Source organism: Jatropha curcas, chromosome 9 (genome assembly GCF_041381405.1).
Source record: "Jatropha curcas cultivar XTBG-Jc1 chromosome 9, XTBG_Jcur_1.0, whole genome shotgun sequence".
Classification (NCBI taxonomy): Eukaryota; Viridiplantae; Streptophyta; class Magnoliopsida; order Malpighiales; family Euphorbiaceae; genus Jatropha; species Jatropha curcas.
In genome coordinates this window covers 23,495,746-23,515,235 of record NC_143159.1, presented here as the reverse complement: position 1 = coordinate 23,515,235, position 19,490 = coordinate 23,495,746, and the positions used below count along the sequence as shown (strand labels likewise).

At 28.9% G+C, this 19,490-nt stretch overlaps 1 protein-coding gene across 1 annotated transcript; it reads right to left on the bottom strand.

The window, feature by feature from the left end:
• Nucleotides 1-2,012: 2,012 nt before the first annotated feature.
• On the bottom strand, nt 2,013-12,678 carry LOC149493849 (uncharacterized). Its single transcript, XM_089726407.1, has 7 exons — nt 12,463-12,678; nt 11,437-11,568; nt 6,072-6,188; nt 4,727-4,849; nt 3,662-3,790; nt 3,013-3,232; nt 2,013-2,561 (listed from the first exon to the last, which is right to left on the bottom strand). Exons 1-7 carry the CDS (start codon nt 12,619-12,621, stop codon nt 2,062-2,064), a joined length of 1,380 nt encoding a protein of 459 aa, XP_089582533.1. The 5' UTR covers nt 12,622-12,678; the 3' UTR covers nt 2,013-2,061.
• Nucleotides 12,679-19,490: the final 6,812 nt, after the last annotated feature.

Below are 19,490 nucleotides of genomic sequence, written 5' to 3'. Positions count from 1 at the left end.
ATAAAATAGAATACTCATTCGTTATTAAAGTGGAACGGAGGGAATAGTACATGGACAAAAACTAATGATTTAGTTTGAAATGATTGGCATCAAACTTTAAAGCAAAATCTAAGACAATCTAATGTGCCATTTGTCTTTTCTAATGCTGATTCATTTAACATTATCTAAAATTTGAAACCTACAATATTCAATCTTAGAATTGGTAGCTCTTTAAAGCCTATAAATTTCCCCTTTTGTTTATGTTACACGTTTTATAAAACAATTTCAAGAAACTTTGTATTTTTACTGTGTTGTCCTAGAATTCAATTTTTAAAGTCAATACTTTCCTTAAAATGTGAAAAATAAGAAGTCTTAATAATAGAATTAAATAAAACTTTTAAAGTATATATATATATATATATATCTCGGTAATATACAATATAAAATTCTTGATATAAATACGACGGATAATTTTTTATTTTATTTTTTAACCAATAGAATTTAAATAAAAAACTAATATAATTAATCAAATTAAATTTTTTTTAAATACTAGGGAGACAGAACCTTAAGCAAGACAAAGAAAGTAGATTATGCTGACAATATTCAGGCCATAGTATATACACACATACATATATATATATATTCTTACTTTATCATAAGATTTTTCACTAACTTAATAAATTTTGGAGAGTGTAGCCTGTGTTATTTTGGCTTATTTAACATTCTAATAAATTAAAAATAGGCCAAATGACTAAAAATCTAAACTTTGATATTTTTATAGTTTTGACTAATTCTTTTAATTTTTTTCAATTGATATTATGAACTTTTTTTTTTAACAATTGTAGCATCCACTCATCTCCTGCCTAGAATTTATTTATTTTTATTCATAAGAAGATTCAATGGATTAAAATAACCCGATGGGCTACACAATAGAAGGTAGTCATTTTCTTGAGTTAACAAATTGGTAAAAACTCTTGTGATCTACAGAACTCGAATTCAAGACCTCCCACTCATCACATCTACTAAGTGAACTTTCTATGTACTTAGTCATTCATTAAGTGGATCTTCCACTAAACAAAACTTTGAACATTTTTTTTTTTTTTTTTTGTAAAAGCCTAAATTAATTTCACTATTGATGATGTTGTTATTGCGAAATTTGAATTGATATAATATAAAATCATGATAATTTTACTTAATTATAATCCATTTAGGTAACATTCCGAAAAGGGTAAATCTCAGTGTTATTAAACCCGGTCTAAGTACTGACCAGGTTAAAGAACTGGGCATATGGGTCATTGGTTTAATTGGCTTCTCAATTAATAAAATAAAAAAAATTATCTAATGTATAAAAGTTCAAAGATTGTTCTCCTACGTTCATACTATTTTCCTTCACCAATATTTCAATAATACTATAAAGAACAAATATGCAGTACAACAAGAGAGGGAACCAAGATTCAATATCTAATTTTTTTTTTTGTTGTTGTGCTTGATAAGGAAATTTCTTTTTTTGATGATCAACTTTGGAAAATTTCTGAAATTTTTTATATGAATTTCTCTCTTGACCTATTTTTGCTTTTAATTCTTATTTTTTTTTTCTAATTTATTTTTTTTGAATTTTATTATATCTATTTCATGGTTGCACTAACTTTATGTTTTTTGTTTTTGCTATTACTTCATTACTAATTAAATGGAAAGTTATCAAGTGAAGGTATATCCTCATTTCTCATCAATAAGCTTGAATTTTTTTTTATTGCAATTTAATTTTGTTTTTTAATATTTATATCTAATTTTAAATAATTATATTGATTATTTTTGTTAAATCTAATTTATAGATTAAAATGTATTATAATAGACTATATTTGTGTTTACAGTTGAGAATTTTGAAATTACTGAATTCAAACCGAATTTTCGTAAAATAGTATGGAATGAAATTTTAAATTCCAAAATATTTCGGAATGGAATCGGAATGAGGGTGATTTCATCCCATACTGTCCGAATTACACCCCTAATAGGAGCCAACAAGCACAATAATATCAGTTTAATCTTTGTACTTTGAAATTAAAATTTCTAAGTAAGAGTTAATTAAAAACGGTGAAAATTATAGTAGACCATGTTATCTATAAGCATAATGTCATCGTCAAGATTATTTGACATTGAAACGGTAGATTCACACTCTGCAGTATCATCAACGGCAATGATCTTGCTTTCCTCTTCTTGTGGATTTTCTGCCATTGTCGTCTCTGTTTGTGTATCTTGTTTGTTTGTACCTCTCTTTTCTTGTGGATGTCCTTCCACTTTCATATGTTCCATTCTTCTCACACTTTCACCTTCCTCTTCTTGGGGATTTGCTTCCATTAACATGCTTTTACCTCCTATTTTTAGTAGATTTTCTGCTACTTCCATCTTTTCTTTCCCTTTTGCACTTTTGTTTTTCTTTTCCCGTGGATATCCTTCCTTTTCAGTGTATTCCAATATTGTCATCAATCCATCTTCATCTTCTTCTGCTTTTATCTCTTCCATCATTATTATAATTTCATCTCCCTCTTCTTGCCAATCTTCTTGTACTTCTCTCTGTCCCTTTTCTGTTATTATACCAAACATAAAATTAATATTTAGATGGAAAAATATACTCCCTCCATCCCATTTTGCTTGCTTATTATTTCTTTTTTGGATGTCCCAAAATATGTGCAAGGTTTCTAAATTTTTATATTTAAATAATTATTTTTTCCGTAATAGCTTTTATAATTGTTTATTAAATGAATTACTTTTATTAATAGCTTAATGAGTTAAGGGTAAAAAAGCATAAAATAATTTTTGTTTACTAAATTTTTAATATGCGTGTTTTGTCAAACCATGCAAATAAAATGGGACAAAGGGAGTATAAGAAATTGTAATCTTTTAACCTTAACAACTTTGTTGTCTGATTTGATCTTTTCAAAGTCATACCAAACTTTCTAATAAAATAAAATAATGATTAATCATACAATTATATGCATTATATAATATTATTTTACTATGGTGGGTAAAATATACCTGTTGACTCTTGAGGAGCACGATTAAAAAAGTTGTGCAGATGTTCGTATGATTCTCTAAAAAATTCTTCAACTCTTCTTTTCATTATTTCTTTGGCAGCGTGATCTGCTGTAGCCCAATTGGCATTTTCTTCGTTGTAATCATCATTATCAATATTATCAACATCCTCTTCATGAATTCGTTTTCTCTTCAACGAGCCCTTTCTTCCCTCTTCTGAAGACTGTAAATTTGATCATAATTATATGGTTGTAAACCATTGATAAATGACATCATGAATGCAATCCTATATCATTGTAAGTAATTAATAAAGAAAAGGAGCCAAATGCATAAGTAGGCACCTGAACTTTATGAAAAAATGTCTAATGGTACCATCAAATTTTATTTTGACTCATTGAATATTTCAACCTATAAAATTGTACACATTAAGCACTCTAACTTGGAAAATTATTGTATCGAATGCTCAAACTAACAAAATTAGATTGATTAAATATTCATTAAATAGATGAAAATGGTAAAAATCATTATTCTAAAAGCTGCTGTAACCACACAACAAAATAATAATTTATATATAAAAGACGAAAATATGCAATTCATTTCATATTAAGCAAGCTTGATCTTGAATAATAATGCATGTCAATATCAAACTTACAGATGCATTTTCACTTGCAATCTCTTTCTTCACTTTTCTCATATGCTTTGGCAGAAGTCCATACAATTCATATTCATTAACCTCCACCATTGATCTGCACATGATGTCCGTTTCCTTGTGATAATAGTACTGCAACCAAACATCAATTAATTAAAAATTGACAAAAATTAATATTTTATCAGTATCCATGAGTCATTACTGGTGATGGAGCCATGAATTAAAGTTATAGAGGGTTAAGAAAAATTCGAGAGTTAAGAGGCCAAAATTGAAAAAAATTACTATTTTAAAAGATAAAATAGAAAATTTTAATATTTTATGGGGTAATATTTTAATATTTCAAAAATGGAATGATTTGAATAGGAAAAGAAAGAGATAACACAAAGCAAACTTCTTGGAAAGAAAGAAAAAAAAAAAAAAAAAAAGAAAACACGCAAGCAACATGATAACATAAATCTAAATAAACGTAATTTATTATTTCAAAATAATGCAAATATTTTTTTAAAAAAAAGCTAGCAAGTTTTTAAGTTGTTTAATAACGAAAAATATGACTGGTTCATCAATGACTGTAGAGAAAGAAGCTGTCTAAATTGCATTTACACTAGAATATGTTTGGTAAATGAACTAGAATATAATGATGACTATATTGAATGAATTTTTTTGTAACACTAAAGGAATTTAATTTGCCAATCAGGTGTGATCTGGTTAGTCTTTTCACTTATGTGAGGAATGAGATGTCTCGAGTTCGAGTCCTCTCAACCACAAATATTTTAACCAATTTGGTGAATTCAGAGAGGGCTATCCTTATTGTGTAGCCGACAGTGTTACTTCGGCCATTAAGCCTTCCAATGAATAAAAAAGCAATGTAATATAATACAATCAAATGGTCTTCGGTATAATATTTACTCAAAAAATGCATTGCTGGGAACCATTATAGCTCATTAGATCAAATCATGTAGTTCATTTTATTATATTTGTAAACTAATAATGGTTTTATCATAATATTTTTTATTGATATATTTTATTGTAAATAATTTATAAGGAAGGGAGTAAAAAAAATCAAAAAACCTTATCAATCCTTCCATCTTTGCGCTGTCTTGGTCGAAGCACCCAATTGTTTTCCCAATTAGGCCTATTTGGCTGCCTCACAGTTCCAATTCTCAAAGCCAAATTTTCCACTCCATCACCTACCTGTAGATTTACATACATGTAAAACTTCACAATAAAAAACTAACATTCAAAACTGTATCCCTAATTTCTTAGGTCACAAAAGAACTATTTGAGGGATTGGATATGGTAATTAATTTTTAATAGAGATAGTACATTTATTTCCTAATGGACAATCATTCGAAATGAATTTGATTTATATTTGTTTGTTTGGTTTAAAATCTTCATTTGTTAAGGGTACTTTAGGAAACTAAAGCAAATTAATTTTCATATTTATAAATGAATTTTACATGTTGGCCAAACGAGCATAAAAGTTATTTAAGCATAAAATTATTAAAGAAACTTCTCCAATACAAAATTTCAAATACTTAATAATTTTATATGGCCAATATGTTTAGTTATGTTTCTTTCATATTCTAAATATATTTCTTTTACGATGATGCGGAGCAACTTGCACTTCAATATTTGGAAGACTTGGATCGATGCAAACCAAGGAAATAGACGCACGGCTGTGCCACCTCTAGCACGCCTGTGCCAGACTCTGGAAGTCCAGGACGTGAGATACGCCCAAGACCATGAAGTTCAGGCATGCCCGTGCCACAGATAGCTTGACCGTGCTAGCCTTTGGAAGTCCTAGCATGCCCGTGCCGTGACAAGCACACCCGTGCCGAAGGGTCCAGTTACTATTCGAGTTTCGGCACGCCCGTGTCATGCCAAGCCCGCCCCGTGTTACCCTCTAGAAGTCTCAGCATGGCCGTACCACCTCTAGCACGCCTGTGCTGCCGCCCTCACTAGGGTTCTGTCTAATTATGTTTTCTTTGTGTTATTTTTAGGTTTTTAATGATTAAGCCCAAACCTATAAATAGGTTATTTTGTATTACAAACTCATTCATTATTTTGATCATTATTCATATCAATAAACTTCTTTAAGAATCTATTTCTCTATTTTATTTCGTCCGATCATATGTTATTGATCAAAACTCCTGACGGAATATAATCGTTTTCCCATTCACGTATGCGTTCTGTGTCATACGATTAGAATTATAATAAGACACATCTAAACAAAATCTCTTAATTAATTTCCTAGGCTAAAAGCACAGAAAACATGAGAAGAGAATAAGGAAATCAAAACAATAAAAGAGAGGCTATTTTCTTAAGAACTTAAGAGAATTTTGTTGCATAGTAAATTGCAAATCCATTCAATTGATAATAATTAATTTTTTATGTTTTTGGAGGAAATTAATACCTGGTCTTTCGTTAAGCTACTATTGCCATGATCTTCTGGTAGCTTGTATGATATTGGCATGGCCTCAATGGCATAGTCTGATGCTTCATTTGTTATTTTTTCAATTTCTTGAGATTCCTTTGGAAAAAAAAATCATTAATAAATATAAACACAATTGTTAAAACAATAAATAAATGTAATATCCATATAGCAACATAAGAAAAAACTAACATGAAGATGAGCATGTGATCATGAAAAGATTTTGAGAGCCCATGTGATTCTAACATGAGTCTAATCCTAATTGTTTATTACAGTCGAGTTGCAACGAAACAAAACATATATGGCAAAATCATGACATAAGCCGAGTTGTAAATGGAACTAGTAAGGTGTAATATTAATGATGAATTATGAGATCCTAGACCAAATGATGGCGTGAGCCAAGTACAAATTGATCTAATTAAGTAGTCGTTTAGATAAAGAGATTACGAGAATCCACCCCATGATAGTCGTGTTTAATTGTTAATCGAACTAATTAATCGAGTTACATCCAAAATGATGAGCATTTTAAAGCCCACACTATATCTTGGGATGAGATAGGTTGTAAATGGATTCAATTGAGTAGTCTTAAGCATGAAGAGATCATAAGAATTCACACCATGATAACATGTTTAGTTATATTTGTACCAATTGAGTTGCATAAATAATGATTAGACTTTAAGAGCCTATGACAAATCATGGTATGAATCAAGTATGAACTATATAATTAGTTTTCATTATAACAAAGATATCATGAGAACCTATACCATAACAACTAACTTTAGTTGATATTGGAATTAATTAATCAAGTAAAATTAAGATTGATGACATTATGAAAGCCCATACCAAATCCTGGCATGAGTTAGGTTATAAATGAATTCGATTGAGTAGTTATGAGCATGAAGAGACTAACAATTTACACCATGCTGGTGTGCTTATTTATGATAGATCCATTTGAGTTTTATTAAGAATTATGAGATTATGGGAGCCCATACGAAATGATAGCTCGAGTTAAGTATGAATGAATTCAATTGACTTATCATCAGAATAAAGAGATGATAAAAACTCATACCATAATAAGGCCATGTCTAATTATCAAGGGAATCAATTAATTTGAGTTGCATTAAGAATGATGAGATTGTTAAGATGTATAAAAATCTTAGCATGAGTTAGTTTATAAATGGATTTCATTGAATTATGAAGAGCATGAAGAGTTTATGAGAATCTGCACCATGATAGTATGCCTAATTGAGATACTAAGAGCCAATAACAAATGATGACGTAAATCAAATGTGAATAAACTCAATTGAGTAGTTATTAGAATGAAGAGATTATAAATCCCATACCACTATAGTTGTATCTTGTTATCGACGTAACTAATTAATTAAGCATGAAAAGATTATGAGATTGAGTTAAGATTAGAAAACCCACACCAAGTCTTGGCATGAGTTGGATTGTAAATAGATTCAACTAAGCTGCATTGAGTATGAAATATTATAAGACTCTGCACCATGATAATATGCTTAGTTAAGATTGAGAGCCAACAATTAATGATTGCATGAGTCATGTATGAATGGATTCAATTGAGTTATCATCAAAATAAAGAGATTACAAGAATCCATTCCATACGATGGTGTTTTACTGTCAATGGAATTACTTAAATTATATTAAGAGCAACGAGATTGTGAAATCTCATACCAAATCTTGGTATGATTTAGGTTATAAATGGCTTTAATGGAGTTATTTTGAGCATGAAAAGATTATGAGCATCTGCACATTGATAATATGCCTGGTTGAGAGTATAAGAGCTCATATTCAATAATGACTTGAATCAAGTATAAATGGATTCAATCGAGTTATAATTAGAGTAATGACATTACAACCGATAATAAGAAGCTGTGTCTTATTATCAATAGCATTAATTAATTGAGTTGCATAGAGTCGTGAGATTATAAAAGCCCACACCATATATTGGCATGAGTTAAGTTATAAATGGATTCAATTTGATTTATAATGAACATGAAAGGAATAAGAAAACCTATGCCCTGATAAATTGCCTAGATGAGATTATGAGAGATCACGAAAAATGATGGCATGATTCAAGTATGCATGGATTCAATCAAGTTGTCGTCAAAATAAGAAGATCACTGGAACCCAATCCACAATAGATGTGTTTTGTTGCCGATGGAATTGATTAATCAAATTGCATTAGGAGCAATGAGATCGTGAAAGCCCACATAAAATCTAGATATGATTTAGGTTATGGATAGATTCGATGGAGTTGTTTTGAGCATGAAAAGATTATAAGAATCTGCACCATGATAATTTGCCTAGTTGATATTATAAGATCCCATAATAAATGATTGCATAAGTCATATATGAGTGGATTCAATTGAGTTGTCATTAGAATGAAGAGATCACAAGAACTTAATCCATAATAAATGTGTCTCATTGTCGATGGAAGGAATTAATCAAATTGAATTAAGAGTAATGAAATTTTAGAAGTCCAGACCAAATTTTGGTATAAATTAGGTTATAAATGGACTCACTGGAATTGTGGTGAGTATGAAGAGATTATCAGAATATATATTAGCTTACAAATGATGGTGCGCGTCAAGTATGAATGAATTCAATTGAGTTGTCATTAGAGTAAAGAGATGACGAGAACCTATTCCACAGTAAATGTGTCTTGTTATCGATGCATGAACTTGTACCATGATAGCTTGTCTAGTTGTGATAGATCTATTTTGAATCAAGAATGATTGTGAGAGCTATTCAATTAAGTTGTCATCATAGTAAAGAGATAACGAGAACTCATTCCATAGTATACGTGTCTCGCTGTCAACAGCATGAGAACTTGTACCGCGATAGTGTGTCTAGTTGTGATAGATCCACGTTGCATTAAGAACGATTATGAGAGCTATTCAATTAAGTTGTCATCAAAGTAAAGAATGACAAGAATCCTTCCATAGTAGACGTGTCTCGTTGTTGATGGCATGAGAACTTACACCGAGACAGCGTGTCTAATTATGATATATGTGTTGCATCAAGAATGATTGTCAAAGCCCACACCAAATCTTAGTGTGAGCTAACTTTTCAATTGAGTTGTCATGAGAATAAGGAGATTATGAGAGTTGTACCACGATTCATGAGATGTTATGAGGCTGTGCAAATTATGAGAGCTCATAGTGCAACACGTATAACAATTGAAAAAACCATTCATTATTTTATTTTATTGACAAGCTTTTTAATGTCGATACCTTATCAATAATTGTATTTATTGACAGGTTTTGGCAATTAGTGCCAAATCTCCATTGAACCAAGTATCGTGTAGTGAAAGAGCCCTTAATATTGGGAGAATCTATTCAATTAAGCAAATGACAATGACATAATGACTTTAGCTTGATTAGAAAAGGCTAGCACATGAATAAGTCTTACTAGGACAAACAAGTTTGATTTCAAAAATTATAAATTTAAAATGAGAGAAAAAGTAATAATATCATTGAATCAGAAACAAAGCTTCCAATATAACATATATAGGGTGGTGGTTGACATCCTAACAATAGCCATAAAATTGGCAAGGAAAAGAAAAATGAAAAATAGATAAACAAACTAGTGATTTGGACTCAAATCAAGTCAAAAATGATTTGCAACAAACAGAGACATCTTCCAAATCTTGAAAATTACTTCTAATAATGAACGGCGGTTCTTCTCTGATCTTTATCACCAACTTAAGAAGGGATCCCTAATCAAACATATTTGAGTTGGGAACACCAGATCTCTTGAAGGGCTTTCCACGCCTGACTCCAACCACTAGAGGAATTGTCCACTTTGGATTAAGCCGAATCCATTCCATACTAGATTGGGAGGATCCGCAAGATTTTGTCTTGCAGGTGAAATAGGAAACGTCCTAGGCGGTCACCCATCCTAGGATTTCCATTAGGCAAGCACGCTGAACCTTGGAGTTCTTCCAACTCTCCAAGCCATTTCACCAAAAGACGCCTTTGGTGATTAGTTTTCCCCTTTTCGATATATGATCTGATTCATTCATGTGTCCCATAGTCGGGATATCACAGGCCCACCAGCTTTTGCGTGGTTCGTCCTCGGACCATACATCTACTGGAGGGGTCCGGCTTTGATATCAACTTTGTCACGACCCGTTTCCATGGGCTGGACCGACACTATGCCCTGGTAAGCTACATAATATAATTATTATGTATGACAATATGGGACAATAATTTGAAATACATATTGATATAGTTGAATTTTGTAGTTTAGGCTTACTACGGGCCTTGGGAGCCTTAAGCTTACCTGGGCCCTATTGCCGATCTGGCCATGGAAACGAGTCTGTGAAAACATTTGGGCTTCTTTCAATACTCCTTACTAACCTTGAACCTTGGCGTTTGTTACATTAGGTTTCTTACTTGGGCAACTTGGAAGGAGGTAGTATGTTTGGACTTCTAATGCTCGGTCTATTCCAAAAACTCATGTTATATTCTATGTTAGAAAAATTTTATGTTTTTGTTGGAATTTTAGGCAACTAAAAGGAATACATAAACTGCTGTTTATAATTTCATCTTATATTCACAATTATAGTTTCCAAGAATTTTCTATCATATTACGTCAATTATGTTTTATATTCAAGATCTAATAGTCGAATAATTTGATATATGTAGATTCAAAATTTTTCAAGATTTAATCTTTCCAATAGAGAGTCTAAATTAATGTTTTGTTTAAATTTAAAGCTACAAGGGCTGGGGGTGACAAAAACTAGGGGTGAGCATAATTGATTAAAATCGAATCAAACTGATTCGATTGTTCGAATTGGTCAATTTAGTGCGATTTATGGCTTTTGGTTATTTTGGATTTCAAATTTTAGTTTAGTTATAGAAAGTATGACAAATTTGCACAAAAAGCAAACCAAATCAATCAAATTGAACCAATACAGGTTTGATTTAATTTTGTGCATAAATTTCGTTTCAGTTTAGAAAAATGTAATCGAGTCCAATTTCATTCAATCCAACTGACTGATTGCACGACCTAAAAGAATTCCTACTCATCACTAATGAATTCAATCTCTCGATGTTAGATTTGTAAGTTTGGTACATAAAACATCAAAACACTAGTTGTTTGCTGATGCATGCTTGGCATGAATTGTTAATAATTTAATTTGTATATATTATTTAAACTTTTTTTTTTTAGCATATATACTAAATTTATATTATGCTTCAAATTATAAGCTTAAAAAGAAAATCTATGGATGTGAATAATGTGTGTGTATATATGCAATAATATATTCAAGAAATTAAATTAAGATATAGAGAAATTGGAAATTAAGAAAAAAATGTACCATATCATCAATATCGATATAGTACCCATTGCCTTTTGCCAAACACATTTCCTGCTTGAAATTTGATGTTAATGGCCTCAAATTTGGACCCATTTCCATTTGCTGGACAAATTTGTAAATTGGCAGTAGCTCCTGTAAATCATTCAAAATATATATATAAAACTATTATATATAAAAAGAAAATATTTGAAATGGAAATTAAAATTTTTTAATTCCAACAATATTATTATGCAACATCTGTGGTTTCAAATCTGTCACTAACCGGTGGCTAGTTGATCAAATCAGGGGTCTAAGGCCTGTATAATGTAAAATCGAGATCTTAATCAACTTATAAAATTGTAGTTTGGTCTCAATATAGTTAATTTCAGACTAATTTTTATCTTGGCAAAGGATTTGCTAGATTTTTTTTTCTTTTTTTGTAAAAAATCAGACCATAAATATCCTAACATTCAAGGTAGAGCTTAATCAGACCACCCCGAGATTTTTTTTATTTATTTCTAGTGAAAATAACATTTTGATCTTTAAAAATATAGAAAAAAATTATATTTAGCTCTCTAAAAGCTTAAAAAAATCTTGTTTGGCTCGCCTAAAATATTTGTCCTAGATTTTCCCTTGCTCACATTATCAATTGAACTAGAACCTAAATCTGTTTATTTGGTTGAATTTGGGGAAGGATAAAAATTTGGACAGCTTTCTTCTAATCCAATAGTAGATTTCTTAGATCTATTCTGATTTGATCCAAACTGACGACCGAGTCTACTATAAATTAAAATTGATGGCTTTGTCAATGATTTACTGATCGAAGTGAGTTACTAAGAAAAATGTAATTAAAATTAAGATAAAAAATATTGATGAGGATTTTTTTTGAGTAATAAAATATAATTAATTCATCAAATCGTGTAAAAATAATTGTCCAAAAATGAAACTAGAAATAAAGATAAATCAAAACTGCATTTTACTGATCAAGGGTTAGATTATATCAATAAATCAACATGATCTACAAAATAAAAAAAAATAATTAATTACCCCTCGAATTTCAGCCATATATGTGGCAGATAGAAGATGACTACGGTTTATGTATAAACCATAATCTTGTTCTCGATTTGATGATGAAGACGGCACAAAGATTTGCATGTCCAACACTGCCTTTTCTGCTTCACCCATTTCATAACAAAGAAAATCCATATTCAAGAACAAAGAGAATTGAGAGTGAGGGAGGGTGAGAGAGAAATTGAAAGATAAGAAAATAAGTTCAATTACAATTTTTGATGGTTTTGAACAAAAGATAACTATTTTAGAAGAGAATTATTTATTGCTCTGTAAAATTTGAATCTATGCTAGAACACTTACCATAAGTGAAGTGAAATTATGTTAACTGAGGTTAATTCTCTTTTTTATATTTTTATTCTTTTATAAATATTAATTATTGATAAAATCTAAAAGAAGAAAAAGATGTTTATTACTTTGACATATGTCCCACGTACATACATGACTTTTGACCATTGCTGAAACAGAAATAATTTAAGAGATTTCCCATAAAACTTTTTGCTGTATAATTTGAATTTATGCAGTCATATTTGCCATAATTGAAGAGAAATTATACTAATTGAATTTTTTTATAGTTTTTCTTATATAAATATTAATTATTCAAGAAAAAAAAAAAAAGATACTAATAAATTTTTATAAATTTCTCGTTCTAATCCATGATATCTGACTCATGCATATTTAAAGAAATAAATTAAAAAACTATATATATATAACTTTTGAAATCGTGATTCTTTGTTTTCATTTCTCACCAAAATTTAAAAAAAAAAAAGAAAATAAACATTTAATGCACAAATCCAAATATCCACAGGCACCAATAAAAAATATTTTTAATCCAATTCATTATATATTTTTGTAACTCTTTTATTTTCGTTAGTGACAAAAATTAAAAGCCAAAAAAAGTAATAGAAAAATTTAAGGCACAAAATCTCAAAAATCCACCAGTGATAAAAAGAATCTATAATCTAATTATTATATCTTTATTTAATATGCATTCATTACAGAAATCCACCAGTAATTGTACTTACACAAAGAAATAAAGTGAGGAAATATTTAAAAAATTTTCAAAAATTATGATATTTTAGTTTTATTACAGAAATTCAGTATTAATGCATGCACTAATCCTTGTATCTCACAAGGAAGTAAATGAGGAAATATTCACAAAATTTTCTAAAATTGTAATTTTTTACTTCCATTATAGAAATTCATAATTTTCGTGTTAATACATGCACTAGCTTTATACCTCACAAGGAAATAAAGTGATGACGTATTCACAAAATTATCAAAAATCATCAATTTTTTACTTTCATTACAGAAATTCACAATTTTCGTTTAATACCAGTCTTTGTAACTCATAAAGAAATAAAGTGAGGTGATATTAACAAAATTTTCTAGATTGTGATTTTTTACTTTCATTTTCCATTAAAACTAAAAAAGGAAAAATTTTAAAGACTAAAGAAATATTTGTAACCTAATTTATTATCTTTTTTTTCATAATTTGGATTTATTCAAGAACACTTACCATAAGTAAAGAGATATTATATTAATTAAAACTTTTTATACAGTCTCATTCTTGTATAATATTAATTATTGAAAAAACCTAAAATAAAAAATATATTGAATTAATTTAATAAGTGTTCCAAGTTGACCTATACATTTTGAAACTTGTATACAAGAAATAAAAGATTCTTCATAAAAAATTTTGAAGTTGTTATATTTTATTTATTTGAGTTTAATTTTATTTATTTGAAAAAATAAAAGTAATTTTATTTTGATTTGTTATATAATTTCTTATTTAAACTTAAATTCTATTGGATAAAATAAAAAATTATATTTTTTACCATATAAGGATAATAGAGTTTCCCTCTTTTAAGTTTCGAGAATGGTTGAATGTTGTTCTTATTGGTGCTCTTTGGCCTCATGAAGGCTGAGTTTTCTTTTTTTCTTTTGGTTTTTTTGTATTAAAAAAAGAAAGTATGCAATGCAAATCAATACATTCGTTATTTATACTATATATAAATGTGGAAAACAATTAATAGCACCCTTGATGAAGTTTCAAATATCATGAAACCTTAGTCACAAAAAATTAAAAAATTACATTTATTATTTGATTGGATATAGTTTATAAATATTATTTTTTAAAATAAATAAATAAATAAATATATATATATATATATATATATATATATATATATATATATATATATAATTATAATTTCAAAATTTTAAGTTTTATCTTTTTTAGTTTGGAATTTAGAATATCCTAAAATAATCTTAGTCAAAGCTAATTAAAAAATTACATTTTATTATTTGATTGGATATAATTTATAAAAATAATTTTTTAAATAAATACATATAGATAATTAGAATTTTAAAATTTTAGGTTTATTTTTTAAAATTTATTTTTTAATAAGTATACATTATAATGAGACATTTGAATATTTAATATTTTATTATTAAATATTTGATTCTATTTTGATTATAATTTAAAATATCTTTATTTAGGAGCGAGATAAAAAAGAAAAAATATATTATTTTTATTAATATTTTTTTTGTATATGTTTGTATGTTTTGATTGGATATATTTTTTTTAAAATAAATTTTCAAATAGAATATACATAATATTTTATTAAAGAGAGAGATAAAAAAAGAAAAAGTATACTCTTCTTCTTCTATATGGTTGTTCTTCTATATGGTTGTAGGGAACATTGATGATTTATTTAGAGAGGATAGAACATTCCTTTAATGTAATCTTTTTTTATTAATTATTAATAAATAATTTATTTTAAATTTGCAACTCATAAAAATAGAGAAAAAAAATTCGATCCTAACATGATTTTTTTTTGTAATTTTCATTTATTGACTTGGTTATAGTCCTTTTTTTTTTTTTTTTTTTTTGGTCCATAACATCAAATTTCATTAAATTGCGACCTTTCCATTTAAAAATGGGGTTGATTTTTAAATTTAAATTGGTAATTTTTCTAATATAATTTATTTCTTATTATATGTTGATTTTTGAAAAGAATTATATTATTAATAAATTTTTTATTTTTATTTTTTTTCGTTACTGAATTAATTTGTAACTACTATCACTTTAATTTGGTAAGAGTATTATATATCTCTTGCAATAAATAGATGACATCTTGATGATTAAATATTTTTAATTTTCTTGAAATTGTTTCTATTATATTCTAAATCTGTTTGATTTGTAAGAAAATAAGATTTTTGAAACTTAAAAAAAAAACTAGAATTATATATTTATGTTGTGGGTCACCTTTTGAGGTTTCAAGAATTTGTTTGTATGTTCATATATTCATTTCTCTAATGCACTGAATAAGTAATACTGTTACTATATCCAAAGTAATTACCGTTATCAATTTAGATCATCTTCTCATTTATTTTTTTTATTTAACAGTAAAAAATAATTTATTATTATTTTTCATTATAGTTGTATATATATATTGATTTGGGGGCAGGAGGTCAGAGATTGAGTATGACTTGATTTTCTTTTTGGCACTTAATTATTAAAGTTTTAAGAATCTGCATTTATGAATTAGGGACTGAAGGATTAGGCCTCGAAATCGGATTGAATTTATTTTGAAACCACTTCATTATACAAAAAAATAGAATTAAGTATATAGGAAGTACTATTATAAGCAACTTGTACGACAAAGTCTAATATAAATTAAATAATTTTGTATTTATTATAATCTAAGTAGAAACTTATGTTTTAGTACTATATAGATAAAAACAATTAAAAGAGTACAAGCATATAAAGAGCATAGTCAATGTGCAAGGAAAGTCATAAAAAAGACTAGTTATTAAATAAAAGAGTGTATCTTGCAAGTCTTTTTTTATATGAAATAAATATTGAATTATTATAAAAATTGTTAATTGGGTTTGTTTACTACATAAGAAACTAAAATGCAACAAAACGAAAAGGTTTCTATACTATTTATGCTCCTTAAAATCACATTACAAGGTTCGTCTCAATTATTTTTTTTTTGTAGTTTTCATAATAGTCAAAGTTTAAATTTTAATTTCAATTACTATTTATTCTTAGTATTATTGTTATTACACATAATCCAAAATTGCTATTACACAGTCCAAAATTCTAGGTAAGTTTTGATCCAGCTAAATTACCAAATAAGGGTGGGTTGGTTTATTTCTTCTAATGAAAGTATTTTGTGAAAATAATTATATTTGATTGTCTTCCAATGGAGCTATCTAAAATGAAGAAAAGAATGGGTATTTATAAAAGAAAATATTAGTTAATTTCAAGGTAAATACTATATCTTGTTATTAATTTTTTTATAGTTTATTTGCTTAATTGTTATACTTGTCTTTGTATGGAACTGAAATTCAAGGTGAGAAGACATATGCTAAAGATTTAATTTTATTAATGATATATATTTTGCCTTTTTAGATTTTTGAATTTAGTTGTTAAATTTTACAAATGGGTAATGAAAATGTTAAAAGATAAGTAGGCATTGTAACTATTACACTAATATTTAGAATTGGTCAAATTCAAATAAAAATACTAGTGAAAAAATACTTATTTTTTTTTCTAATTTCCTAAAAAAAAAAAAAGAATAATAAGTGAATAGGCCTCTTTTTATGAAATTATGAAAAGAAGATAATTTACAGGCTAAATTATATGGATAATAAATAGTAAAGAATATATGGATATTAAATAGTAAAGAACTCTTTTCTTCGAAAATCTTTGTATTACTTATTATTACATTAATATATTAGTTGCAATGAAATCTTTCATAATTTGATTTTGAGTTAGCAACTTCTATTTTTTTCACTCCTTTCTTCTTCATTTCGGATCGGAAAATAGAAGATATTTGATGGGACTAAACTCCGATAGAAAGCCGACAGAATTATCGATAAATAATACTGATAGATATACCGATTGAAAATCTATCAGTAAATGAAATTATCGACTAAATGCCGAGCGAAAGTGAAATACCCTGAATTTTTATTTTCGAAACTTTCCAATTTTTTTATTAAATCAAAAATCTCGATTTTCGACTATATGAGCTATAAACACCAAATAATTGTAATTTGAGCTCAAAATTTTGCGAGTTGGGCCCAAGCCCAAATATAATGTTGGAATTTTTGCTTTGAAAATAGTTAAAATTTTTGAGAAATAAAATGAGACTCCAGTAATCAATTTATTATGAATATATATATATATATATATATTAATTACCCAAAAAATCAAATATCATTACTATTTATATATTTATATTTTTATTGAGTTAATGGAGAAAATATTACGAAACCTAATTAAAATAATCAAATAAATCGAACCGGACCCGAAAATCAAATTGATTTTTCGAAAACCACACGAAAAACTTGAGAACCAGTGAAAAATCCGAGAATCAAGCAAAAATCGAGCCAAATTATCAAATAAGATCAAACCGGTTCGAATCGAATCGAAATGGTCTAGAAGCCCAGATTTTTTTTCCTTTCTTTTCTTTTTCTTTTCTTCTCCTTCTTCGTTCCAACGCCGACCTCACCCTCCCCCTCTCCTCCTCTCGTTTTTTTCTGACGACCAGAGACTCGTGCCGCGCCTCCTCGCCGCAGCAGCTCCGGCGTCTCCTTCCCTCTCTCCGTTCCATTTCAGTGAGAGCAACAGTCGCAGGAAGAGCTGCGATCTTGCCTCGATCGGGACTGCGTCACAATCTCCTCTTCGGCTCTCCGACGATGCCAGGCTGTCTCAACGGTGACATCTCCTTCCCTCTCTCCCTCCGTTCCAGTTGGCGCAGCAAACCCAAGAGCTGTGATCGCGACTCGCAATAGGTACAGTCGCATTACCTGCGCTCCTCCTCGATTTTCCGGCGCGCCCAGCCAAGGACCGACTGGACTACGCTCTCTTCTCGCTTCCAGCATGCCTCCGGCCACCTTCCCACACATTTTCGATTAAGCTATGTTTCTTTGCCGCAAGGTTATTAAGAAGTTTTCCTAGTTCCATAATTGTTTTGCTATGTAATTATATGTATAAGAAGCTATGTATAACAAACAGTTAGTGACTCCGCAGTTGTAGAATTTACATACATCTAGTCGTGTAGTAATATAGATGAAGTAATTCTGTTAGCCCATATTAAAAATGTGTTGTATTGTAAATGGGGCTCGAACTGTGAAATATTGAAGATGATAAATTGGGCCGAGATATAATAAAATTTTGAGGTGTATTTTTCATATTAATATAGGCTGAATGTTTGAAATATATATTGAGATAATAGATTTTAGTAATTTAGGCTTACTACGGGCCTCGGGGGCCTTAAGCTTACCTGGGCCCTAGTGTCGGTCCGGCCCATGGAAACGGGTCGTGACAAAGTTGGTATCAGAGCTTAGGTTAGGGTTCTAGGACACAACTGCGGAGTATAGGAAATTTCTTTATGTTGGGATCGGCCGTAACCAACATAAGGAAAGAAGCTTGGGAATTTCCTTCTTAGGGAGGGTGGACGCACTGAACCCTATGAAGGGAAAATCCATACCTGTTGTGTAAACCAATGGTCCATAGACTATAGAAGAAGTAATTCAAGGTTTGAAGTGAAAGCAGTAGACAATAAGATAAATCCATCGCAGTACCTATAAGGGCTAGAGTTGGTATCAACCCTTAAGCTAGGGAATAGAGTAATACCTGGTGGTAGTGGATTGGCCTGATCACCCAGTACACTACTTTTCATGTGAACTCTATTCCTGTCAGTGAGTAGGATAGTGTAGAGAATAAATAGGATTTTATTGGTATGGTAGATTCATGAACATAAATAATAACTTTGAGGTAAATATAAATTTGTGCCTAGTTTTCAACACAGCTACTGAATTTCTTTAGAGTTTATTCAAAAATATAAACCTTTTTATTATTATATTTTTATCTTTTATTTACTTGATATTTAAATTTGACACCCCATTTTGATTTTAAATTAAATTATGTCGTGATAAATAATAAAAAAAATTATTATTTTTGAAAATTGTCTATTTATATCATAGAGCCG